Source organism: Callorhinchus milii, unplaced genomic scaffold (assembly GCF_018977255.1).
Source record: "Callorhinchus milii isolate IMCB2004 unplaced genomic scaffold, IMCB_Cmil_1.0 Scaffold2, whole genome shotgun sequence".
NCBI lineage: Eukaryota > Metazoa > Chordata > Chondrichthyes > Chimaeriformes > Callorhinchidae > Callorhinchus > Callorhinchus milii.
In genome coordinates this window covers 28,476,473-28,502,722 of record NW_024704743.1, presented here as the reverse complement: position 1 = coordinate 28,502,722, position 26,250 = coordinate 28,476,473, and the positions used below count along the sequence as shown (strand labels likewise).

Here is a 26,250-nt window from a genome sequence, read left to right as displayed (position 1 = left end):
TATTTTGACTATCATAATGCTACCTTGATTCACTTTGTTTTGATAGTAAATGGCAATAGTGGTGACTCAGCTTGACACAAGTTCAAATCCAGCTCAATTCACAGCATTAGAGTCTTCTCCATTGGCTGTAAGGGTCATATATAATTTGAACAGTTTCAATGTCATTTCTCGTGGGAACATGCTCCATAGCACAAAATTGCCACGAGATGACGAGCTGAATGGTGTGGAATGTAAAATGTCATCCACTCCTTTAGCAATGTTCTCTTCTGGGTTAGATTTGGGCTCAAGCACATACAGTGGCCGGATATATCAGGGCAGGGAGTTTTGTTTACAGACAGATAAAATTCCTTTGTCACTTTCTCCAAATATTTGTTAGGATTCCCACTGGGAAAACAAGTGCAACTTAAGCATATGTTTTTTGAAGGCAGTGCTTCAGTGCACAATATCAGTGTCCTGCAGAGTCCCCTTGTTGCTATTGATTTAAAAAACAGCTTAGGAAAGAAAACAGAGCAACAGTGAAGTTAAAAGCAACATCATTTTATTTCAACTTCAAACTATTGATTTATAGTATGTAAAATGACACGTTAAAACACTGATAGGACGTGCAATACTCTTATAAAATGCAGGTTACTATTATTTTAGACGAAGGTTGAAGTTGTACAAAGACACTGTAAAAAAAAATGCACAGCAAAACATTTTAGATCTTTGGTTTACACATCTCCTGCCCAGGGTTTCGTGCTCCTTACAGTGAAATCTGACAAGATGAAATATCCACTGTGTGATATTAAGGATCAGATTACTGACATTGACAACAGTTTGGTAGCAATCACTGACAGCATATGCATGGTGCCAAAAAAAAAGGATTTTTCAAAGAAGCAAGTGAGTGAAGCTATTAACTAATGCTTGTATTAGTGGCTTTTTGCATTGTGTTTAAGGAGAGGAGAATCTCCCAAAGAACAGGATGTTGCGAGTTTTGTTGTGCCTGATGAAAAACAGGAATGGATGGTCAGCCACAAACTCCATTCTAATCATTGCACATCGTAACATCATAATAGCTGCAGTGGCAGCTGCTGCTTCAGTACCTTCTTCATTAACTTCAACAAAGGTTTTGTGAACAACTTTTGACAAAACCAGGTCATTTTTCTCAGTCATTCCCGAGAAATTTGCCTTCAAAGAATCAAAAGCATCAACCATTCCCATACCACCAAGTGTTGAGGTGAAGTCATAGGTGTTCTCCATCTTAAATTTGGGGAGCATTACAACGATCTCATCATTTTCCATCTTGTCAGGATCGGTCCAGTCTAACAGCTTATCAAAAGTCAGGCCATTTTGAAGCTGAAACAAAAAAGGGGAGAAGAGGTTGAAAACAGTTCATTATTGTCTGAACCATCAGATGAAAGTTAGTTCATAGTTGAGAGCATTCCATGTAGTTTTTGGCTCGCCATTTTAAAGAAGCAATAGGAGATTCACAAGATTGAAAGGATGTACTTTGCAGTCTTGTGGAGAGACATAAAAAGGTGGGACTATTTCCCCTGAATAATAATAATAATCTTGCATTTGGTATAGCGCTTTTCACGTCGGGAGGACGTCCCAAAGCACTTCACAGAACACACTGTAAAGTGAATTGACTGTATATTTGTGGGCGAACGTGGCAGCCAATTGCGCACAGCAATGTCCCACAAACAGTCGTAGATTGAAAATGACCAATTTTTATTGTTGTTTTTGGTTTTTTGGAGGGATTATTATTAGGCATGTGGAGTAAGGAAACTTGCCCAAGGTTTCGCCCTGCCTGGAATTGAACTCAGGTCTCTCGCTTGCAAAGCGAGTACTCTAACCACTGAGCTACAGGACTCCGTGAAGCTGAGAAAGGAATCTAAGAAACAAGAAAGATTGTTACCATGAGGGAGCGAACACACACAATGTGGATCTCTCCCATCCACTGCACACTTGATCACCTCAACAATAAGCTCTTGTGCAGAGCAGTTTTAGATGCTGGTGAAAATGTTAAACAGCAGACCAGAGAGCAAAATAAGAGAAACGTCATCTGGCTTATATTGGATTCCCAGGTTCATTGGCTTGATTGGCCTTTTGATAATAATACTAATAGAAACAATAAATAGCACCTTATCATGTCGTTGAGATGTCTCCGAGCACTTCACACAATATACTTACAAAGTGAAATGAGTGTATATTTTCTGGGCGAAATATAACAGCCAGTTGCGCATAAACAGACGTGGGTTCAGTGATCTCTATCTCTTTATTTGAGGGATTATTGCCCCGAAAAGCGATCTGCCAATCGCTGAACAACCAGATTCCTATTTACTGCTAGACAAAGAGGCGTGAGGAGCAAAGTTTTGCCCCACCCAGCTTTTTGATACTGCCCAAACCCTTTGTAAATAATGACCTCCAATGTAAAGCAAAGCCTTTGGGTTGTATTCATTTCTGATGAGAAAGAGCTTTTATTGTTTTCTGCAGCAGAAACTGAGCTAATTCAGTAATCACGGGCCAAGTTTCATCAGCAAATGCCAAACATTCATTGCTACCAAACAAAGGGTTTTACAGAATAGATAAGAGCTCTGAGCTAAATCAACCGCGATAGTAATAAAAACCTCACTGCCTTAACTGCCACAGAGTTTAAAGGACAAGATTGTTTGTGTTATTCAGGTTAATCCTGAAACTGCTTCCTTGTTAATAATATTTTTATATTTAGCTGAAACCATTTTTCAGTGGACGAGAACAATCTTGTTTGATGATCCGATTTGGGATCTATTAATTCTAAGCTAACTTAAAAGGATAGTCAGAATGAGATGAGTTGTATTATGCACCAAGTACCACAGAGAAGTGATCCAGGAATCGACAACTGGCTTCTTACTTACTGCTAGGCAAACACGTGTGGAGTTAGGAAACTTGCCCAATGTTTCGCCCTGCCGGGAATAGAACCCAGGTCCTCTCACTTGCTTCCAGGTTGTTGAAACCACACCAGGGGTGAGAGATGAGATAACAACTAAGAAAATCCAACATGTTGTTATTCAGAACAAATATTGCAAATTAAACCTATTTTGGACATATTTTAGGTATAAGACATTTCTGTTCATGAATTCAGCTGATCATTGGGAAAGTGTGGATTCAGCTTTATAAGGGGATGAAACAGAAATGAGAAAACAGGACTGGTGTATGAATTTATTAATTTTTGATCAAGACTGTATTTCTTTTCCCAAAAGCAAAGTGAATCCACTTAACAGTGGTACTATTTCAAAAAACTTCAACTTACTTTTTCCAGTCCACTTGCATCATCTTTTAGATCTGGCAACATGATGATCATACTCAGCTCTTTCTGAACATAAGGGAGCTCAAGGATTCTGGTCTCAACTTCACGAATGTAAGTGTTGTTAAACTTGGCCTTCTGGCGCATCATTTGGACTGGCTTGGTTTCATTCTGCAAACATAAACAAGATCATCAGCAATTCTAAACAAACCTTGCTGAAAGAGGACATAGGAAAAGATTTATGGGGCAATGGATTGCAAGATAAAAGGGGAAAGCACATTGTGGAAGGAAATTATATCACGGCAAAACTTACTTCATCATCAATAAAAACTAAAATGTATGATCTACATCACATGTTTATCAGCAAAATGTTACATCATCCAGAAATATTGTGTGTGTGACTGGGCAAGCTGACTGCTTGCATCAGATGGGAACTGTTCTTCACAGAGTACAGCTCAAAACATTTAAGTAGCTGGAATACTAAGATATCATTTAATTTTTCAGCTAGACAACGGATCTGAATTGCTGTGATTCGTAATTGGATTTAGAAATTCCAACTACAAGTTACACTTAACATTTCTTCCCAATAACTAAATGTACATGACCTTGAAGTGGAAACTCTACTCTCAAGTAGATCTCATCTGAGCATAATTCCTATGGGTTGGAATTTTGCAATTTATATGGAATGTACAGCATGGAAACAGATCATTTTGCCTAACTAGTCCATGACGGTGTTTATACTGCACAAGAGTTTCCACCCACTTCTTGCTCCCTCTCACATCCTTCTATTCCCTTCTCCCTCATACAATACAAGTCATTGTATTATTTGCTAAAATTTCCAAACGGTAGCAGTCAATAGGGCAACTGTGATGTGGGATAGAGGAAACATTGTCATCTTCTAATTTGATGCCTTATCACATTGAGAAATCTCACAGCATTTCACCGAATATACGAGTAGGTTGACAGTATTTCGTAGGTAATGTGTATTTTGTGTATTTCTCTAAGACAGAAAAACATATATAGTTAACTTCTTAGGAGAAAAGCAGATGAAGTATTTTAAAGAGAAACCACGCAATTTTCCTTCCCATTTAAGCTTGGATATTATTTCCCTCTGATAATTAAATCCTGTTCAACTGTGCTAGGACTGATCACTTACCGCATGGCTACACTGTGACTCAATTTGAGAGGAATTCAAGCAATTGTACTTCAGTCTGTGTTGGCACAAACAAGTTTGTTGCAGTTGTTTGGTGAGAGCTTATCTTACAATTAATAATTTAAATCTTAGCTTGACTTTATTCTGTAATGTAACAAGAAATGTTTTATTTGTATCAGACAGGTTCATCAAAAGGAAATGCTGATACAAAGCTGGGAACTCTGTAGGTAACGGCTGTTTCCAGTTCATAGTACAAATAGCACTGCAGATCTCAAAGACATTGAAGTTCTCTTGAAACACAACACAGTTGATGTTGGTGAGAAGCTGAGAGAAAATAGACCCTCTCCCTTCAAAGGAATATGCACCAAAAACAATCATCAGAGAGGGTGTAGGAAACAAGATTTAGAAAAGTGCACTTATCAGGCAGGTACTGTTTTTGATCAAGTCCATCCTCTCATGTAAGGACGACAACTTCAGTGGTGGCATGTTTACAGCATTTACCAAGAATTGGCCGCAGGAGCTCAGGTTAGGCCGTGGGCGCTGGGCCAAGTCCATATCTCACTCGCACTGCTTCCACGATCCCAACAGTCCCCGTGTTGAGCATGAGAAACCAGAGCCCACTCGCCACAGGAGCAACAATGAGCAAACAGTGCGAGAATCCTGAAGTCTAGCGCACTGTGTACAGGTTAGTAGTGAAGGGGAGTGTTTGTTCTGTGTCTGTAGTGGAGGAGGGCACTTGCAGCTGCCGCGCTTTTCTATTGCCGCAGACTGCAATCAATGACCGTTGTACTGTACAGTGAGGTGCCCGATTCATTGAAGCAGACGGCCAATCTTTTAATATAGACCTTGACAGAGACTGTGAAAATGTGCCCATAATTGTGAGGTGGCTGGATTACTGAGGTGATTGCAAACCGGGTTTCTACTGTATTCTAAATTGTACAAAGTTAAAATACAAGCCAGAACTGTGAAATATAAATCTATAGAAGTTAGGCTGAGGCTTTACTGTGGACAGGTAACCACCACGTCACAAGGCCTAAATTCAATAACATGAAGAACGAGACTGATCCCAATTACTGGGTGTCTGGGGAAGGTAAGGAAAGAAAATTGAGCTTGCCTAAATTCAGGTATATGAGCAGTCTGCATCGTGTCTTCAATGAAGGGCAGTGCGCTATAGCAGGATTTGAACAGAATATATCTCGATCATATTCATACATCTTGAAGCATTACATCTTCCAATTTACCTTGCTGATTTTGAAAGGTCGCTCATGGGTGCTTTCAGCGTTGAATTTCCTCTCCCAGTTGCCTTTAAAATAAATGGCATTCACGAGGACAAGCCTTGTGAAACTGTCAACAATATTTGGGGCCAACAAGTCCTTGATCTTACCTGTGGGCATGTTTAAAAAACAAAATAATTAGATCCGTGGATCACAGAACATAAAACGATGAAGTGGAATCAAGCACATTCAGTTACATCAATTAAGATTTACAGCTTTAAATATCCTCTCCAGAAGGTGTATAGTATATTAGGTCCTTTAGAAGTAAGTTACAAGCATTCGCCCACAAAGTATTCAATCACTACACTTTACATTAGTATGAAACACTTTGAGATGTCTTTACGACATAAGACACTATATCAAATGCAAAGATTATTATTATTATTCATGTTATTCTTCACATTTCTGTCTGTGGGTTGAAGCAGTTGTTCACAAGGCTTGGTCGATTTTCACCACTTCCCATTTTTAAAGACCTATATAAATTCCTCATTTGCATATTCATCTCGTCCAGGCTGGACTATTCAAACAGCATTTGCGGAACTCCCCAGCGCCTTCTACACAGATAATTCAGAATACTGCAACTCATGTCCTCCTCCACAACAGGCTGCGGAAGTCTATCCTGTCTTGGTTCACTTGCTTCCTACCCACCAGTGGATGAAAATCTAGATCCTTGGCATTGCGCTTAAATTCCTCCAAAGTCTCTTCCCAACTGCCATACCTCTGCGGCCTCCATCAACCCTACCTACCAACCCAAAACTTCCCTTCGCTCAGTGAAGGCTGACTTGCTACAATGTCCCCTGCCCTATCCATCCTATCCACTCCACCATTGGTGCTGGAACTTTTATGCATTCTGCCCAGCTCTATATAACTCTGAAGTGCTTTGAGATGTCCTCCTGACATGAAAGGTGCTATACCAATGTAAAATTGCTGCTGTTGGTGCTGCAAGGAGAAGGGTGTTTTCTCTCTTCTTGGCCAGTGAATGACTGATTGTGTGACACAAATGCATTAGATTGCTCGCTGATGGGAAAGTGAGCCACTCATATATTGTTTGCATTACCTGAATATTTCAGAGTTGCTTACCCTCAGTCTGTGCCTCTGCCCAAGCGTTAATCTGCTGTCTGACTTCCTCTGGTTTATTGCGAAAATCAACTGCCGCGAGTTCAGCTTGATAGAATTTCAGGGTGGATGCAAGAAAATCCTAAGATATTGGAAGTAGAAGGTGAAGAACTAAAGCTTTCCCCCCACTTGAATTGTGTTGCATACATAGCATATACTATCCCTAAGAAAAATTGCAGTATAGATATTAATTACACTAATAGAACAGAGACAACATTGCTGCCCAACACAAGAGGAGAAAATGACCAATTGCATACCACCCACTCAGGCTATCAATCGCAGGTTCAAAGAAGCACAAAACTATTTTATGGTGCTCAGGTTTGGTGTCGGTCTACAAGCCAGTCACAACTTGATATCACAACAACAAAATTACATTTGTTTGGTGCCTTTCAAGTCGGGAGGACATCTCAAGGGGCTGGACAGACAGTTTCAGAACCAAGCTGGGAGTCGGGATCAGGGAGGGTGGAAAGTAGGGAGATCGAAAACACAGTCGAAGAGGAGGGACTTGAGATGGGCCTTGAAAGAGGCAAGGGAGGGGGCGAGGTGGAGGGAATGTGGGATAGAGTTCCAGACGGTGGGGGCAGAGTGGCAGAAGGCCCACCCGCTAAACGTGGGGTGAGGGAGGCGTGGGATGTGAAGCAGGCCACAGCCCGCCGAACAGATAGGACGAGCAGGATGGTAACGGGTTAGAAGGTCGCAGAGGTAGGGGGGGAGCAAGAGCATGGATGGATTTGAAAGTAAGTACCAGGATCTTGAACTGTATCCTCTGTGTGATTGGAAGCCAGTGGAGATGGATAAGGATGGGTGGCAGTGGGGAGAGGGATTGAGGAGTGAAGGGAGATGGAGTGATAGTCTGAGATCACTTTATCAATGATGGTGAGGTCCAAGACGGTGAGGCCCTGAGAGATCACCAGGTCGAGAGGGTAACCATGGACATGTGTGGCGGAGTAGATGTGGAGGGAGAGGTTGAGGGAGGAGATAAGTGAGGAGAAGTAAGCAGAGATAGAGCAGGAGGGTGTGAAGTGAAGGTTGAAGATGCCGAGGAAGAAGAGGTGTTTGGAGTAGAGGAAGAGGCAAAATAGCAGGGTGGGTATGTCGGTGATGAAGATGGGAGAGGGTTTTGGGGGTGATAGAGAAGCAGAATTTTGAGGGAATGGTTGGAGGGGTGATAAAGGATAAAATGCTCAAAGGAGGGGAATGTTCCAGAGGAGTAAGGGGATAGGCCAAGCGGGGACTGTGAGATGAGAGCTACACCACCACTTTGAATATGTCGTGGGGTATGATGGAAGGTGTAGCCGTGTGGTGTGGCCTTTATCAAAGGGAAGGTATCACCTGAAGTGATCCAGGTTTCAGTGAGGGTGAGAAAGTCGATGTTTTCATCAACAGTGACGTCTTGGATGGTGAGTGTTTTACTGGAGAGGGAGCAGACATTTTGTAGGCCAATGCGAAGGGAACAGTTGTGCATGTGTTGACTGTGCGCTGGATTGCAGACTTTCCTGTAATCCAGAGCACTGATATCAATTACTTCTAAACTGTCAGTAAATCAGAAACTACACACTTCTGATCCTCCTCCCCATTATTCCCCAGTCCCCTAGCATACGAAAGCTAATAACAACAATTGTCTTCATATTGCACTTTTCTCATTCAAAGGGCATTGCAAGGTGCTGGACAATCAAGGGTTTGCATCCAAGCTGGGGTGTTGAGAACAGAGGGGTTAGCGGTGTGAGAAACACCGAAGATCAAACAGGAAGGTATTCAGCCAGACCCTGAAAGAGGCGAAGTTAGGACAAGGTGAAGGGACTCCAGGATGGAATTCCAGAGAGTGAGGGCAAAGGCTGAAACCAGGGACATTTCTGTTCTATACAGTGAAGCACCACCTCATGTGGTGCATTTATCTACCATGGTCCAACAATGTAAAAAGAAACTTACAGGGAGATAGCTGTACGTCGTCTCCCCAAAGAGACGGTTGGCAAGCTTCAACAGATATTGAGTATCAGCTTTGTGGATGTCGGTATTTAGCTTCTGAAATGCAGAATGGATATCTTGTGCTTTATCAAAATGAAGCACCTATAGAAAAAGGAAAACAAGCATTAATATACTGGGCATACTTTTACACCATTGGACAGAAGGCATCTAAAGAGCAAAACAAATTTCCCTAGTAAAATATTTTGGTCCCGGAGCTGTTATTATCTGAGAAAGTTGAAATAAAATAAACCACAATGCATTGATGTTGCTATTATATACAAATAACATATGAATGATTTGTATAGTGGAATATCATTAAATATCACTGTTACATAATAATCCTTGGATTTGATATAGCGCCTTATCACGTCTTCATGCAGCCTCAAAGTTCTTCACAAAATATACTGTCAAGTGATTTGACCGTGTCGTTCGTGGGCCAAACGCGGCAGCCAATTGCACTCAGCAGTGACCCACAAGCGATCGTAGATCGATTGACCAAATTATTATTGTTAGTTTTTTAAAGATAAAGTACATTAAATGGTGAATAAATCAGGCTGGGCATTGTTTCAATATAGATACTCTTAGGAGGTGGACAATATTAAAAAGTTATTGCTCTTCACGCTTACATTTACAGTTAATTTGTGATCATCAAGGACGACTGAGGTGGATATTGGACCACATGCAGAGTAAAAACTCTCAAAAGTCAAACCTCAAGTCATTCCCACCACATCAGCAGAGCATTGCACTTCCACTTGCTGCAGCAGCTCTCGACTGTGTACAACTTTGAACTACATAGTTCTATTCTATGAAGAAGGGGTTAGGTTTGCCTGACTGGTTGTTATTGCAAAACAACTGCAAGGTTGTTTTTAGAAGACACAACAATAGGAAACACAAGTACTGTACTACCTGGATGGGACTGAATTCATGAAGGACAAAACAGATGTAGAACTGTTGGTTGACAGTTCCGCTATTTCAAAACAATGGGAGACAGCAATAAACAAGGCAAACAGGATGCTGGGTTACATTGCTAAATCAATTGAGTTTAGATTCCTAGATGTCTGACCAGGGTTGTATTGTGCTCTGATCAGATCGCACCTAGAGTAATGCATATAGTTCTCAACACCGTGACATAAGGGGCTGTCCAAGTCCTAGAGGCTGTTAAAAGAATGAGCTATAAGTAACCGACCAGACAAGTTAGCACTCTTCAGTCTTGAGAGAAGACTTCTCAGGGGGGCTCTATAGAAGTGTATAAAATATTAAATGGGATAAATCAATTGAGATTGATTTAAACACAGAAGTTTTAAATGGGCTCAAAAAAATAACCTCACATCAATACTCTAGTATGCACCAAAACTACCAATACTTTGGATACCTGAACAAGAAGATAAAGATGTAAAATTGTAAAGGGGAATTTCAGGATAGATAACGAGATCTTTCTTTATGCAGCAGATCATCAATGATTCGAGCAGTTTGCCAAGAAAGATGGTAGAGGCCAGCACACTGCACTCATTCAAAAAGCAGCTTGATGCATTAATGGGGATGGGGGAGGAGATGGTAGATGGGTGTTCTGGAAGGAGGAAATCAGATCGGCTGAAGGGCCTTCTTCATCCAAACCAATCCTGTGATCTTGTGAACACATTTGACTTGGGATAACTTTAACTGAAGAAAGGGGACCATTCCAAACAGTCTGGGCTGATGTCCAATGCAGTCACAATACGTTTTACTTTTATTCTCGAAATTTGTACAACTGTGCTGATATCAAAATTGATAAGTGTTAAACAATTTTGTAGCTTTATTAGGACTCTTGTAAATGATTCTAATAGAAACATTAAACAATATAATTAAGTTCAAGCAGCTATACAACCGTTTTATGCAGAAATCGCAGAGATACTGATCTCTGCTGGTGAAAGAAAACACCCAATCTTTCAGGCCATGTCAATCAGCTATGCAATGGATTGAAATTATTACATAAAAGAATTTTGCTCTGACTTTAGGTCATAAAAATAGCAATCGATTTCCTCAGTTAGAAAGGGAAAAACTGTTTCCACTCGTGGGTGTGTTGGTGACTCGAGATCAGATCCAAAATAGTATCTAAAAGAAGCAGAGGGGAGGTGAGAAGAAATATTTAAATGTAGCAAATTGTTAGAATCTGGAATGCATTGCCTGAAAGGGTGGTCGAGGCCGATTCGATAACTCCTTTTAAAAACGCGGTGGACGGGTATTTGAGGAGGACGGGTTTGCAGGGTTATGGGGTAAGGTCTGGGGAGTGGGATTGACATTGCATTGCTCTTTTTAAAGAGCCGGCACACACTCGATGGGTCGAATGGCCTCTTTTTGTGCTGTACGATTTTATGAACTTTCACAATTAATCTAAGTTACCTATACTTGAAGTAGATTTTCACAATCACAACATGGATAAGTTTAATTCAAACTCTTTGATCCGCTCCAGCTTTTCTTATTATTTATAGCATCGCATTTCGCAAGTGGTTTATGTTACAGATTCCACCAAGTTTGAGATGATTCATTTCACATTTTTGGGTCAGCTTCCCGTCCAACACATGTGGCAGCCGGTAAACATCATTTGGCTGCTCTATGGGTAATTAGAAACACAATGGCAGCCTTCACATCACAAAAACAGTCAGCCTGAAGGTTTTCAGATGGATCAGACTGTCTTTAGAAACAGCAGTGCCGCTCGCTTACTTTTCATTTTATGGATCAAAACCCCACATTCTAATGGAATTGCTCTGTACTTCTTTCCATTACTTTACAATAGCCGCAAAGCAAATCTTTTCATGTAGTTAAACAGTACATGATCAGTCTCTATATAAAAGCTGTTAACATTTAACACAGATTTAATTTGATTACATACTCGCCTTAGCCATTTGAGCTGCAGTTTCGCCTTTTGCCCCAAGATAAAGCATAGCCAGAGCCGCCGATATGCTTAATGGAGACACAAAGACATTTCCACTTTGATCAGCTTTGGTCAACTCCTTGAAGAGCTCGAGAGCAAAATTGGTATTTGCAACACCTAAAGGATCCATCGCCAAGGAACCTGAAAAAGAAACACACTTTGATACCATTTTGCTTTTTCTTCTGATCTCGCTCAAAAAGGATGATTTCGTTTGAAGGCCTTTGCCAAACTCCTGTGGACAACAGGTTCCAATCAGACTGGCAGGAGGTGCACTTATGGTTTATATGGTAAAGATGCAAACATTAAGTTCCAAACCACTGGAAAACCAAATTGACCTGACAACCCAACTTACAATGTTGGTAACGACTGCAAGATTGAAGTTGTGCCAAGTTACTGACAACAGGCACAACTGTTTTGTCAGGCCAAGTGGTAAGAAAGGCAGTGCCTGCAGCCCAGCCTGTGCACTCACTGCCTGCAGCCGCTGTGCACTCACTCACTGCAGCCGCTGTGCACTCACTCACTGCAGCCGCTGTGCACTCACTCACTGCAGCCGCTGTGCACTCACTCACTGCAGCCGCTGTGCACTCACTCACTCACTCACTGCAGCCGCTGTGCACACACACTCCTCGCGCTGCGCTCAACTGTCTGTCACTCCGCCCCGGGATCCAGGGCTCCTTATACCTCCGGCCTGACGTCACCCGGGACCCCACGTGACACGCCCCCGCCCAGCCCCGCCCTCCTTGACGTCACCTGGCGGGGGCGGGTGGGGTGGGAGATGTTGCGCCAGGTTGGGCGGGTTCCAGCCCAATTGGGCGGGTTTCGGTCGTCCTGTGCGGGGAATAAAATGCTTTGGGCGGGTGCCTCATGTTTAAATTCTTTTTTTTAATACGTTTCTTGTGAAACCAAATTTATGACCTGTTTTAGATGAGTCTTTTCATGCCGTAAAATGTAGTCATATCTCAAATAATAATAAATCATTGCATTTGATACAGTGTCTGCAATGGTGAAACATCTCAGCATTTCAAAAGCAATTGTGTCAAATGCTCTGAATCAATACAGTAACTGTGTAGATGATGGTCTGTAAAATACAGCAAAGAACCTTTGGCAGATACTTTTATTGTTGTGCATGTTTGTTGCAATTCCAGACAGGGTGAAGCCTTGGGCAAGTTTCCTTACTCCACACAGAGCCTAATAATAATCCCTCCAAAAAAAAACAATAATAAATTGGTCATTTTCAATCTACGACTGTTTGTGGGACATTGCTGTGCGCAATTGGCTGCCGTGTTCGCCCACAAATATACAGTCAATTCACTTTACAGTACGTTCTGTGAAGCGCTTTGGGACATCCTCCCGACGTGAAAAGCGCTATATCAAATGCAAGGATTATTATTATTATTAATTGTTAAGCAGAACTCTTCCACGCTGGGATTCATTTAATACCTATTTCACACGCTCATGGCCTAAAGAGGAAACTCTGAAGCTAGTGACTATCCTCCTTGGAGAGAAGTAAGTGGGATCTTCTTGGAGCTGAACTGCAATGGAATGTCAGAATTGAGCCAACCCTCTGGCGGTCACTATTCCGGTTCCTGATCCAGATCAGTTTACGGTATTCCAGGGCGCTGCTGATGATAGCCCAGCCAGGAAGGCGCATCAGCAGGATTTGGAAGAGCCGACCAGTCGCTGGGGCAGGTCTTAGAAAAGGTTGATATTGAAATAATATTATGGAAAGTTGTAGTAAAGGAAACTATATATATATGTGTGTATCTATATTCACCATGTATGTAACAATAAGATTGTAGCACCAAGGTAAGATAGAAACTGTGAGAAACTGCTAGAAACTCTTCATTTTGACCAGGACTAAAATGTTAGGAATCTGCTTGATAAGCTGTTTTAGCTCTAAAGGTTAATGGTCAGTCAGTCGCAATGGAAGGAACAAGATAAGACACGAGTTTCGAGAGAGGAACGGGCTGTCATGATTAGCACCAGTTGAACTCCTTAGATTCCTCGATACAAGAAGAACCTGTGACATGCTGATAACGTAGAAAACCGACATACCTATAAACATACCTAAGTAAAGCAACCCAGTCCTCTTTAAACACATGTCAGTCCATCTAATTGTTTCTACCAGTCAGGGATAGACAACAACCTTCGAAGGAGAAAAACAACCTGTCACGAGCTAAGAAATACAACAACAACAACTTGGATTTATATAGTGCCCTCCATGCCGGACAGTGTCTCAGAGTGCTTCACAGTAACAGATCCCAGGGCCGGGCCAGGTGGAGGGGGAGGAAGGTGATCAAAGGCGCGATTGAAAAGAAAGGTCTTCACCGAGAACTGAAAATAGGTAGAGAAGGGATTGAGGAAGGGAGTTCCAGAGTCTTGGGGTGTAATGGCTGAAGGCATGGCCGTCGATGGTGGAGTGGAGGATTTGGGGGATAAGGATGTGGCCAGACCCAGTGGAGCAAAGGCAACAGGCACTGTTGTGAGGAGAGAGGAGGTCATAGAGGCAGTGGGTTACAGAGGAATGGAGGGATTTGACGACAAGGGTAAGGATCTTGAAGTTGATCCTCTCTGGGACAGGCAGCCAGTGCAGTCTGGCAAAGACTGGGATTATCGTGGAGTGGAGTTTGGTGCAGATAAGAATGCGGGCAGCAAAGTTTTGGACGACCTAGATTTTGTGAAAGATAGTGGAGGGGAGACCGGCGAGGATGGCATTTGAATAGTCCAACCGAAAAGTGACAAAGGCAAATAATGAGCAGGCTGCTTTTACTCAGGGACCCCAGTTGTCTGCAAAGAACAGATAGGATACTAATACAAGTAAGACATGCATGGCAGACCCCCGATTGGGGGATCAAACGGGAGGATATGTGGGGCTAATAATATAACTATCCTAACTTTAAGCAAGTAAATTAGCAGTTGCAGCGGAGAGAAGACATGATAAAATCCTTGCAACTGACTGCTCCGAAACCAGTAGTATACGTTTTGTTACTTGTAGTGGCATTAGTATTTTGCTTGTTTTGTATTTGTTACTTTGATTGATAAAACTTCTATTACACCTTTATTGGATTGTCGGGTCATTATTCGAACCTGGGGATCGGAAATCCTAACACAGGGTGTCATCCCACTGAGCTCCTGTTAACCAAAGCTCTAAAGAGCAGGGTGGTCCTACCTGGAAAACGTAGAGACAACTTGCCAGACAGTGCTAGCAATGGTAAGCTATTCTGTTTAATTGGTTAGACTCCAGCGGTACAATAGCACACAATGTCGGGTGCTCAAGTCTTGGCTCTTGCCAAACTGCATCTAATACTTTCCGGAATTTGGTAAACAGGATGCGCCCCTCCAGGGAGAGATTGTGCATTCCATTCCAACAATCGATCTCTGGGATTTCCATGGGATTTTCTGGGATGCATGGAAATCTCAGTTTGCTTTGGGTACTCTTTAGCATTGTGATGGGTTTCCACATGTGTCAGATATCCACCTCATGAGCATCAGAGGGAAACCAGTGGCAGGAGAGGGAAAGCTAGTAAAGGCAAAGCTGAACAGTGCTTCTGCAGAAACAACCACAACAACAAATGACATCTGCATAGCGCCTTTCATATCAGATGGACGTTGGCAGTGATGAGAAGATGAAAGGTGAGAAAGTGATGGCCGAAGGAGAGAAAGTGGTGGAGAATAGGAAGAAAGCTGCTGTGAAGGAAAGTGAGAAAGCAGCAGAGAAAAGAGAAAAAGCTGATGTGAGGAATGGGAAAGCGGCCGCGGGGAGCAGAGCGGCTACAGAGGATGGAGCGATGGTGAGGAGAGCGGAGCGGGAAGCCCTTGCGACTGAGGAGGGCAGAGGAATTAGTAGAGAGTGGGTTGGAGCCACAGGGCAGGGTAAGCCTAACAGCCTGGAAGTGAGGGATGATGGAAGTGGGTCTATGGCCAAACTATTTTGATGCCCTCCTCATTTGGTCTCTCCAGCTCCACAATATACAGTTAATTCAGAACTCTGCCGCTCGGATATTCACCCACACAAAACTCGTACCCAAACTGACACCAGTCCTTGTCATGGTGTCCACTGGCTCCCAATTACGAAACGGATCAATTTCAAGATGCTCTCGCGTGTTTTCAAATCCCTTCATGCCCCTGCACCTCCCTACTTATCTGACCTGCTTACCCCCCCCACTCCACCAAACGCTGCCTCCGCTCTGCTGGCTCCAGCTCCTGTTTGTCCCTTGTCCCCTCCCGCTTCACCATCGGTGGCCATGCTTTCAGCCACTACACCCCCAAAAATTGGAACTTTCTCTCTCAATCCCTCCACCTTGTCTCTCCCTCACCACTTTCTAATCCCGACTGAAGACTTTCATCTTGATCGTGCTTACAGTCACCTCCCCACTCCCGCTCCCCCTGGCTCAGTGTCAGACTCCGCCACTATCAAGTGCTCCGGGACACCTCCCCGCTTGAAGGGCACCATATAAATGCAAGTTGTTGTTGTTGTTGTTGTACCTTTCACGCAGAAAGGTGTCCCAAAGATTTTCCCAGGTTATATTGTAAATCGTAGTGACCTGTGTGTTTCGTGGGCAAATGCAGCAGACAATTTCCACACAGCAAAGTCCCACAAACAGACATGCAGTAAATAACCATTTTTTTCATTTGGGGGATTGTTGCCCTATGTAAATCTTTTGCTGTTTGTAAGCAAACACGTTCCTTGCATATGGCTCCTCTTTAAAATGTGTATTGTTTATGACAAGTTGCAAGTAAAGACTGTCAAAACTGGGACAACAACAAATACATTTATATAACATTATACACATTGGGATGTCTCATCTTTCTTTTTTGCAGTGTGTGTATACACTGTTTTTTATTTTCTGTCATAATTGGTAGAGATGAGCTTTATTGGGGAGAAACCCATCTCACTTCTTTTAAGTTGTGTATCTTGACGTTTGGTGCTAAAGTTGGGTTTCCACACACAGTGATGAGGCAACATTCATGTTGAATCATGTGGGCACACCTTCCACATGCAAATTGGGTCTTCTGTAACTTTTTTTCACAAGCAATTGATAACAATTGAAGGGTTGGAGGTAATTCAATCAGTTTTGCTATAAACCTATAATTGTTGTTTTAAGAACTGCCAAAAACCAACTGCAAAGATAAGGCTGAATTCAATGGACACATTTTCCATATGCAAACAGTTTCTATGGTAATGTTTTTACAAGCATTCAATAACAAGGTATATAACAGGAATACCAGGAATCAAACCTATGAATCCAAAATGACAAATTTATTCTGTTTAGAGCACGTTTGCACATCTCTGATATGAGTGGGCAACTGAGTCACAAATGAATACATTCAGGCAAAAATTGAATGTTTATTCAGCTTATACAATGCACTCCTTGTTGTTCAAGTTAGTGTGCAATGTTTCACAGGCTGCTTTGAGCAAATTCGGGTTCATTACCCATGAGATGATTTTGTTTAACACGTTGCAGTTGCATCAAAAATTAACGAGAAAACAACAGGTGTAATAAACACATTTCTTAGTTCTTAACCAATTTAATAATAATAATAACCCTTGCGCTTGATATAGCGCTTTTCATGTCTTCTGGACGTCGCAAAGCACTTCACAGAATATACTGTGAAGTGAATTGACTGATAATTCAAAGGCTTATCCAATAGTTATTAAACCCACAAACTACACAAACTTAATACAAAACTGAAATTGTTAAGGCATACGTAGTATCATTTTCTCATAAAAATGTATCCAAAGTTGCACCGACTAACCCATAACATACATCACAGTTAGACAAAAACTCTACAATTTTGCAGATTCTGATTACCCTTATGCAAATCATTTCAATACGGAAAAGCATGTGATGAACAACATTCTCCACCCAATTGGAGATAAAAGTTGACCTCTGAAAAGTCACAAGCTTGGTAAAGTTTGCCTAAGATTTTCAATCCTTTATCATTGCTTTTTAACCATAGTGACAAAACAAGACTGATTAATTATTATTATTTTTATTATTATCCTTGCATTTGATATAGCGCTTTTCACGTATTCTAGATGTCACAAAGTACTTCACAGAATATACTGTAAAGTGAATTGACTGTATATTTGTGGGCGAAACACGGCAGCCAATTTCACACAGCAGTGTCCCACAAACAGTCATGGATTGAAGTCACCAATTTATTATTGGTTTTTTTCTTGAGGGATTATTATCATTATTATTGTTATTATTAATAATATTACTATTACTAGTAAAAACTCACATTATCAAAGAGGGAAAAAAATTAACACTGGATTTTTTTACACAGTGAGTCAGTCATATGATTATGGAGCCAACAGTTCCACTATTGACACAATTATTCGGATTTATTCATGTAGTGTAATACCGCTAAGTGTTTCAATTTGAAACAGTAGTCTTAGCAATGCTATTGCATTATAAGGAAAAAGATTTCTTCCCTGTAACCTGGCAATAGTTTTCTTCAATTCAATCAAACACGTAACTGATTTGTTAAACACTGCCCCAAGAATACATAAATATTTGCATCCTTTTCACCACAATAATGCAAACTTAAATTTCCAGGATCTCTTACATCAAGATTACATTTCATTTTTTTCTGAATCTTGTATTGTATTGACACTAGCTAGTTTAGTTATCTTATTATTATTAACTGGATTGGCTTCCTGGCTGTGAATATTAAACTCCGGCACTTCTACTGATTCAGAGTCAGAATCTTCTGAGTTTGCATAATCTACTAGAATTTGAGACTGGCCACCCAGGCAGAACTTACTACTATTTATCAAAATTCCACATTTGCTACTGTGTACGGTAACTTTGTCCTTTCTTTGTTCTTCCTCAGGTGTTAAAAAGTGACACGCTGAGAGGTTGAGAACTGCCTGTGGCACATGTTCCCATGGATATCCCTTTCGGAGTCCTGTAGCTCAGTGGTTAGAGCACTCGCTTTGCAAGCGAGAGACTTGAGTTCAATTCCAGGCAGAGGGCGAAACCTTGGGCAAGTTTCCTTACTCCACACAGAGCCTAATAATAATCCCTCCAAAACCAAAAACAATAATAAATTGGTCATTTTCAAGCTACGACTGTTTGTAGGACATTGCTGTGCACAATTGGCTGCCGCTTTCGCCCACAAACATACAGACAATTCACATTACAGTATATTCTGTGAAGCGCTTTGGGATGTCTAGAAGACGTGAAAAGCACTATATCAAATGCAAGGATTATTATTATTATTATTATTGCCTTCAGTGCCAGGGATAGTTTTCCATTGTTTTTCTCCATCACTATGTTTACTGTCTTCATTAGCTACAGCTGGATGAATTAGTTCAGCTTCATCAAACTGACAGCAAATGCAAAGGAAACATTGCCATTCCTCTCAAAGAAGCCTCAGGTATCGGACAAAGTACTCCAAAAAGCAGGTTTCAGTGGAAATCAGGAAGTCAAGAAGCACACAATGATCAAATGTCAAATTATTTAAAAGCAACAGGAAAATGCAATATGGATTGAAACAACTCTCATAATAAACATTATTAAAACAAATAATTCTATGTCAAGACACACCTGCAAGAAACATTACACTCCCAATGAGGCAAAAAAACTCCCTTATCACACTAAATAATAGTTACACAACATGGTTCTGAGGTCACTAGCAGCTCGTAAACATGAAGTCACTTGCAATAACAAGCAGATAACAAACCTCATTATAGTGTGAGTTGGTATTTGATGGATCTGGACAACTGTGTTATAATGGGGCTCCACTCCTATTTGAATCTTTGAAATGCCAAGAATGCCAAGTGCTACAAGGGAAGCATGCTGGTGTATCGTGGACAAATCAACTAGTTTGTTACAATTGTTCTGTTAACAGCAACACAATAGAAATACATTTCTGGAATACAGCTAATTTATAATGTGATTTTTTTGCATTTGTTATAGCGCCTTTCAATGTTGGGAGCGCGAATCACAGCAATTCATGGGATTTCTTGTGAAGTGCATTCACTCTGTATCATGTTGGCAATGTCAAGGTGCTATGATTAAAATATGATTGCAAATTGATGAAAAGTAGCGATGGAGCCATCAGAGGCCGGAACTTCCATCTCGTCTTAGCCTATAAGACCATTTTGTCTTGAAATTTAAGATTGTGCAGAATTGTGGAACATCTTCAGTTTTGTTTTCGTTTGGAAGTTGGTTTGTTTTAAAAACTGAGGTAATTTGACTTCTAAACTGATTCTGAGCCATATTAAATGATAAGGCAAAATAGCATCCTTGGCTAAGACAAAGTGAAATTTACAACATCTGGGGAACATACGGAGATTTACAAACAAACACAATCTGTATACTTTTAGTATATAATTTTCATGAGTTTGCTGAATCTGCAGAAATGTATGCAGACATATTTGTGCCAACAGTTTTAATGATTTGTGTCCAAAATTTCTCAACATACTCTCATATCTGGATCACGTAATAGTAAATATTATGCCATTGTATTTTGTAACATTAAGAGCATTACATGCAAACAACACTAAAGGTCAACAGAAAATGTGTTGCTACACAGTGAAACAGAAAGGGTAATGTGACGTGGCTTAGTTCCACTCATATCTTTGTCCATTAACTAACAAATGAAGCTTGGAATAGTATTAGGTAATATTGTTAGATAACAGCGTGAATTCTCTCTTAATCAGATTTTCAGTGTAGAATCATTTTTGGTGTTAATGTGTTGGTGAAATATCCCTTTGTGTACAAGTCTGCATGATTCTGTCTTTGAAATCTATGCAATTTTTTTTATCTATAGCAGAGTTTGATTGTATTGAACATCCTGTAGTTCAGTGGTTAGAGCAATCACCTCGCAAATGAGAGACCTGGGTTGATTCCAGGCAGGGCGAAATGTTGAGCAAGTTTCCTTACTTCACATGCTTCTGTTTACCTAGCAGTAAGTAGTAACCCCATCATAAGTCAATTAATGGATTGCTTTTCCGGCGATAATAAATTCTTCAAAAACAAAATTGACTTATACATTCAATTCACTTTACAATATAATCTGGGAAATCCTTTGAGACGTCTCATCAACAAGATAAGGCGCTATGTCATATGCAAGGACTATTATCATTATTATGTAATATAACATCAGTCATTTTTCAATCAAAATAGTTTCTGAAATATCTTAGCTGAGTCGGTAGCACTTTCACCTGTGGGTGAGAAAGTTGTAGATCAGAAGGTTGCAGGTCAAGCGACACATCAAGACTTGCACTGAATGTCTAGGCTGAAACTCTTGTGCTGAAGAGTGCTGCATTGATGGAAGTGCTGACTTCTGGATGAAGTAGTAAGTTGACTTTACGCATTTCTCGAAATAACTTTAAAATATTTAATGGACACAAGGGCCAGGCAAATCATGTCTAACAAACCTGATAGAGTTTTTTGATGAAGTAACGGAGAGGGTGGATGAAGGTAGTGCAGTTGATGTAGTTTATATGGATTTTCAAAGGCGTTTGATAAAGTGCCACATAAGAGACATGTAAGCAAAATAGAAGCCCATGGTATTAAAGGGACAGTGGCAGCCTGGATACAGAACTGGCTGGGAGACAGGAAGCAGAGAGTGGTGGCAAACAGTTGTTTTTCTGACTGGAGGGAAGTGTACAGTGGTGTCCCTCAGGGGTCACTACTGGGACAACTACTGTTTATTGATCTATATAAATGAACTGGACTTGGGTATAGGGAGTACAATTGCCAAGTTTGCAGATGATACTTGAGGGTGGAAGCAGAGTTTGGTATCATCCGCCTACATGTGGAAATTTACCCTGTGTCTGCGGATGATGTTATCAAGGGGGAGCATGTAGAGGGTGAAGAGGAGGGGACCGAGGACAGAGCCCTGAAAAACGCCGCACGAGTCAGTGCGGGGGCTGGAGGAGAAGTCGTTTGCCGAGACGAAGTGGACGCTGTGTGAAATGTAGGACCTGAACCAGTCAAGGACAGAACCTTGGAGTTTGAGGTGGGAGGAGAGCCGGTGGGGCTGGTTATGCCTCAGCTAGAGTACGATGTTCAGTTCTGCACATTACATTTTAGACCATAAGATCATAAGACGTAGAAGCAGGATTAGGCCATTCGGCCCGTCGAGCCTGCCCCGCCAATTAATAAGATCATGGCTGATATTCTAACCTAATTCCATTTACCCACCATATCCCCATATTCCTTAATCCCTCTATCCTTTAGAAATCTATCAATCTCTTTAGGAAGGATGTCAAGGCTTTGGAGAGGGTGCAAAGGAGATTTACCAGGATAGTACCAGGAATGAGAGACTTCAGTTATGAGGAGAAGCTAGAGAAACTGGGATTATTCTCCTTGGAGGAGAGATTAAGGGGAGACTTAATAGAAGTTTTCAAAATTATGAGTGGATTCAATAGGGTGAACAAGGAGAAAATATTTCCACTGGCAGGTGGGTTGGTAACCCGAGGACACCGATTTAAAATAGTTGTTAGAAGAAACAGAGAGGATGTGAGGTGGCATTTTTTCACACAGCGAGTTGTTCTGATCTGGAATGCATTGACTGAAAGGGTGGTGGAAGCCAATTCGAAAACAACTTTTAAGAGAGAAGTAGATGATTATTTGGCAAATGACAAGTTTACGAGTGGGTGGGGGGTGGGGCGGGGAAGGGGATGGGATTGAATTGGATAGCTCTTTTCAAAGTCACAATAGGGCAAATGGCCTCCTTCCGTGCTGTATGATTCTATGAAGCTAAGCACTGGCAAAAACATGATGGGCCGAATGGCCTCCTTCTGCGCTATATAGTTCTATGATATATTTTGACAACACCCGAAATTAAGTCAGAGTTGTAATACATAACATGCTGGCATTTACGATTTAAGCAGAGTTGTGAGCTGACACAAAAGTTTGTTACAAATCCCTCTAACAGCGTATGAATGGTGCAAAAAAAGGATTTTTCAAGAAGCGAGAGAGTGAAGCTATTAACTAATGCTTGTATTAGTGCTTTTTTGCATTGTGTTTAAGGAGAGGAGAATCTCCCAAAGAACAGGATGTTGTGAGTTTTGTTGTGGCTGATGAAAAACAGGAATGGATGGTCAGCCACAAATTCCATTGTAATCATTAGACACATTAACCTCATAGTAACTGCTGTGGCAGCTGCTGCTTCTGTACCTTCTTCGTTAACATCAGCAAAGGTTTTGTGAACAACTTTTGACAAATTCAGGTCATTTTTCTCAGTCATTCCCAAGAAATTTGCTTTCGAAACATCAAAAACATCAACCATTCTCATACCACCAAGTGTTGAGGTGAAGCCATAGGTGTTCTCCATCTTAAATTTAGGGAGCATTACAATCTCATCATTATCCATTTTGTATGGATTGGTACAGTCTAACAGCTTATCAGGCCGTTTTGAGCTTAAAAAAGGGGGAAAAGGGGTTAAAACAGCTTATTATTGGCTGAAACATCAGCTAAAAGTTAGGACACTGTTGCAAGCATTCCATGTAGCTTTTGGCACCACATTTTACAGAAGCAATAGAGGAGAAGCACAAGATTGAAAGGATATAGTTTGTAGTTTTGTGGTGAGACATAAAAAGATGGGACTGTTTCCTCTGAAGCTGAGAAAGGAATCTAATGGTCTCACATAATAAGATATTGAAGCAAAGAACATAACAGTATTTAAAAAGATATTTATAACCTTTATTTTAAACATAGGTTAAGGATATAGAGTAGGGAAACAAGATAGATAGGATTTCATTGGGGTGAAACAGATAACAGGACTGGCGTTTGAATTTATTATTTTTTGGTCAAGACTGTATTTATTTTCCCAAAATGAATCCATTTAACAGTGGGATTATTTCAAAAAACTTCAACTTACTTTTTCCAGTCCACTTGCATCATCTTTTAGATCTGGCAACATGATGATCATACTCAGTTCTTTCTGAACATAGCGAGCTCAACTGCATGAATGTAAGTGGTTTTAAACTTGTCCGTCTGGTGCATCATTTGGACTGGCTTGGTTTCATTCTGCAAACAGGAGACAAAACTATCAGCGATTCTAAATTAACCTGCAGAGAACACAGGAAACGATTTATGGGGAAATTCATTGGGCAAGCTGACTGCTTGCATCAGGTGTGAATTGTTCTTCACAGAGTAAGGCTCCAAACATTTAAGTAGCTGGAAAACTAAGGTATCATTTAATTTTTTGAGATAGAAAATGGATCTGAATTGCTGTGATTCGTAATTGAATTCAGAAATTCCAACTACAAATTACACTTAACATTTCTTCCCAGTAACCAAATGAACATGATCTTGCAGTGGAAACTCCACTCTCAAGTAGCTCTCATCAGAGCAAAGTTCCTATGGGTTGGAATATTGCAATTTACATGGAATGTACAGTATGGAAACAGATCATTTGGTCTAACTAGTTCATGACGGTGTTTATGCTCCACATGAGTCTCCATCCACTTCTTACTCCCTTCCACACCCTTCTATTCCCTTCTCCCTCATGTGTAATATCTAGCTTCCTCTTGAATGCTTCTATACTCTCTGACTCAATAAACACTTCAGACAGCGAGATCCACAAATTTTATGACTTATTAACGACAGGAACATTCTAAAAAGAGCACTCGTACAAGTCATCGGAAATTTTAGCAAATGACACAAACTGTAGCAGTCAATACGGCAACTGTCATGTGGGTGAGGAGAAATATTGTCATCTTTTAATTTGATGCCTTACCACATTGTTGAGAAATCTCACAGCACTTCCCAGGAAATATAAGTGGCTTGACTTGCATTTTGCATGGTAATGTGTATTTTTTGTATTTCCTAAGACATATCGTTAACTTCTTGGGAGAAAGCTAGATGAAAGAGAAACCACACAATTTTTCTTCCCCTTTCAGCTTGGGTATTATTTCCCTCTGATAATTAAATTTTGTTCTATTTCTTATATTGAATTTCTTTAACTTTGCAAGATTATGTAGGAAACAGTGACTTTCAAAATTATTTTAAAGGTACAGAAAATATTCAGTGTCATATCAAAGGAAAATATAATCTTAGTCAATTCTCAGCCCTAATCCTGTATTAAGCGCTTTGAGACATCTCAGCAAAAGGATAAGGCACTATATCAAACACAAGGATTATTATTATTTATTTTGTGTTGCTCCGGAGTGCTTTTGCAGTCAGACACTCTACAAAATTAGGGTCAAAGCGTATAAATTAAGGAACTTTATGTACTTCGTAAGCATCTGGACCTGTTTGAAACATTACGCTTACAGAACTTCCGAGAAAAAACATCAAATGAAGCTGCCTGCAGAAGTGCATCACAGGGGCTTTTATGGAGAGGGGCAGAAAGAATGACATTTGTGCTGTGTAACCCAGAGTCTTAGAATAATGACTATTATATACTGTATAACTGTATGAGGGTCACAGACATCGTGTCGTGGTTTAGGTCCTGAACCCTGTGTAAATCTGAGAATAATATAGTATTTACCCACACCAACACCAGGCCCCGGTCTCTCACCTATCCCTGCAGTGAGCCAGGAGGAGCATCAAGCAAGTGTCAGGATTAAGTCGTCCTTGTTGCCTCTCTGGGGACCACAAACTATCTGCAGGAGAGCATCAAGTCCCAGACACTGTATCCTACACTACCCAGAAGGCATCACAACAGGGAGGGGAGTAGACCAAAGTGAAAAAACGTAAGGATTGCGCTCTGAGACCCTACCCTGCGCGGAGGGCGCTATATAAGTGCAAGTTGTTGTTGTTGAGACATCATTCCAAGGCCGCACTGCTTGAACTGCAATGAATGTGGTGGAAGAGACAAGGTAAAGTGAGTGAGCAGGAACGTGTGTGAAAGTAAGCATTTGAGAGCGGAAAGTCAGCTGTAAAGATGTGACGAAAGTCATAGTGGGAAGGAAAAGAGAAAGTCCTCCTCTTGTCTGACGTCATCAACCTCTCCTTGTCCACCGGTTCAGTTCCCAACCCCCTAAAAACAGCCGTCATCACCCCCATCCCCAAAAAACCTTCCCTGGACCTATCTCTCCTCTTCGGCTACCGCCACATCACTAACCTCCCATTCCTCTCCAAGGTCCTGGAACAAGTCGTCGTGTCCCAGCTCCGTTCCTTTCTTTCTCGCCATTCCTTCTTTGAATCCCTCCAATCCGGCTTCCACGCTGCCCACAGCACGGAAACAGCCCTGGTCAAAGTCACTCATGACATTATGAACATCTGTGATCAGGGTCCCCTTTGTCTCCTTGTCCTCCTCGACCCCTCTGCCTCCTTCGACACTGTCAACCACTCGATCCTCATACACCGCCTCTCCACTTTACTCAATCTTCACAGATCTGCCCTTGCCTGGTTCGATTCCTATCTCTCTCACCGTTTCCACTGTTGCCTCTAACGGTTTCTCCTCCAGCTCCCACACTGTCACGTCTGGCATCCCCCAGGTCTCTGTCCTTGGCCCTCTCCTCTTTAATATCTTCATGCTCCCCCTTGGTGACATCATCCGCAGATATGGGGTCAACTTCCATATGTATGCGGATGACACCCAACTCTATTTTTCTGCCTCCACCCTCAACTCCAGGACCACTGCTGTCCTGACA

At 41.3% G+C, this 26,250-nt stretch overlaps 2 protein-coding genes across 6 annotated transcripts in view; both read right to left on the bottom strand.

The window, feature by feature from the left end:
- Positions 1 to 518: 518 nt before the first annotated feature.
- Positions 519 to 26,250, bottom strand: part of LOC103176212 (leukocyte elastase inhibitor-like) — a 35,266-nt gene continuing 9,534 nt past the window's right edge. Inside the window, exons 1-7 of one of the 5 annotated variants that reach the window (XM_042345267.1) lie at positions 12,366 to 12,395; positions 11,647 to 11,825; positions 8,738 to 8,875; positions 6,773 to 6,890; positions 5,660 to 5,802; positions 3,272 to 3,436; positions 519 to 1,335 (exon numbers count right to left, since the gene is read on the bottom strand). In XM_042345267.1, the coding sequence (XP_042201201.1) occupies positions 931 to 1,335; positions 3,272 to 3,436; positions 5,660 to 5,802; positions 6,773 to 6,890; positions 8,738 to 8,875; positions 11,647 to 11,814 (1,137 nt within the window). In that variant the 5' untranslated portion in view covers positions 11,815 to 11,825; positions 12,366 to 12,395 and the 3' untranslated portion in view covers positions 519 to 930. 5 annotated transcript variants of the gene reach the window in all.
- LOC103176307 (serpin B6-like) overlaps positions 22,674 to 26,250 on the bottom strand; it is a 38,896-nt gene continuing 35,319 nt past the window's right edge. Inside the window, 1 exon segment of the mRNA XM_042346264.1 lies at positions 22,674 to 22,825. Coding sequence (XP_042202198.1) covers positions 22,674 to 22,825 — 152 coding nt within the window.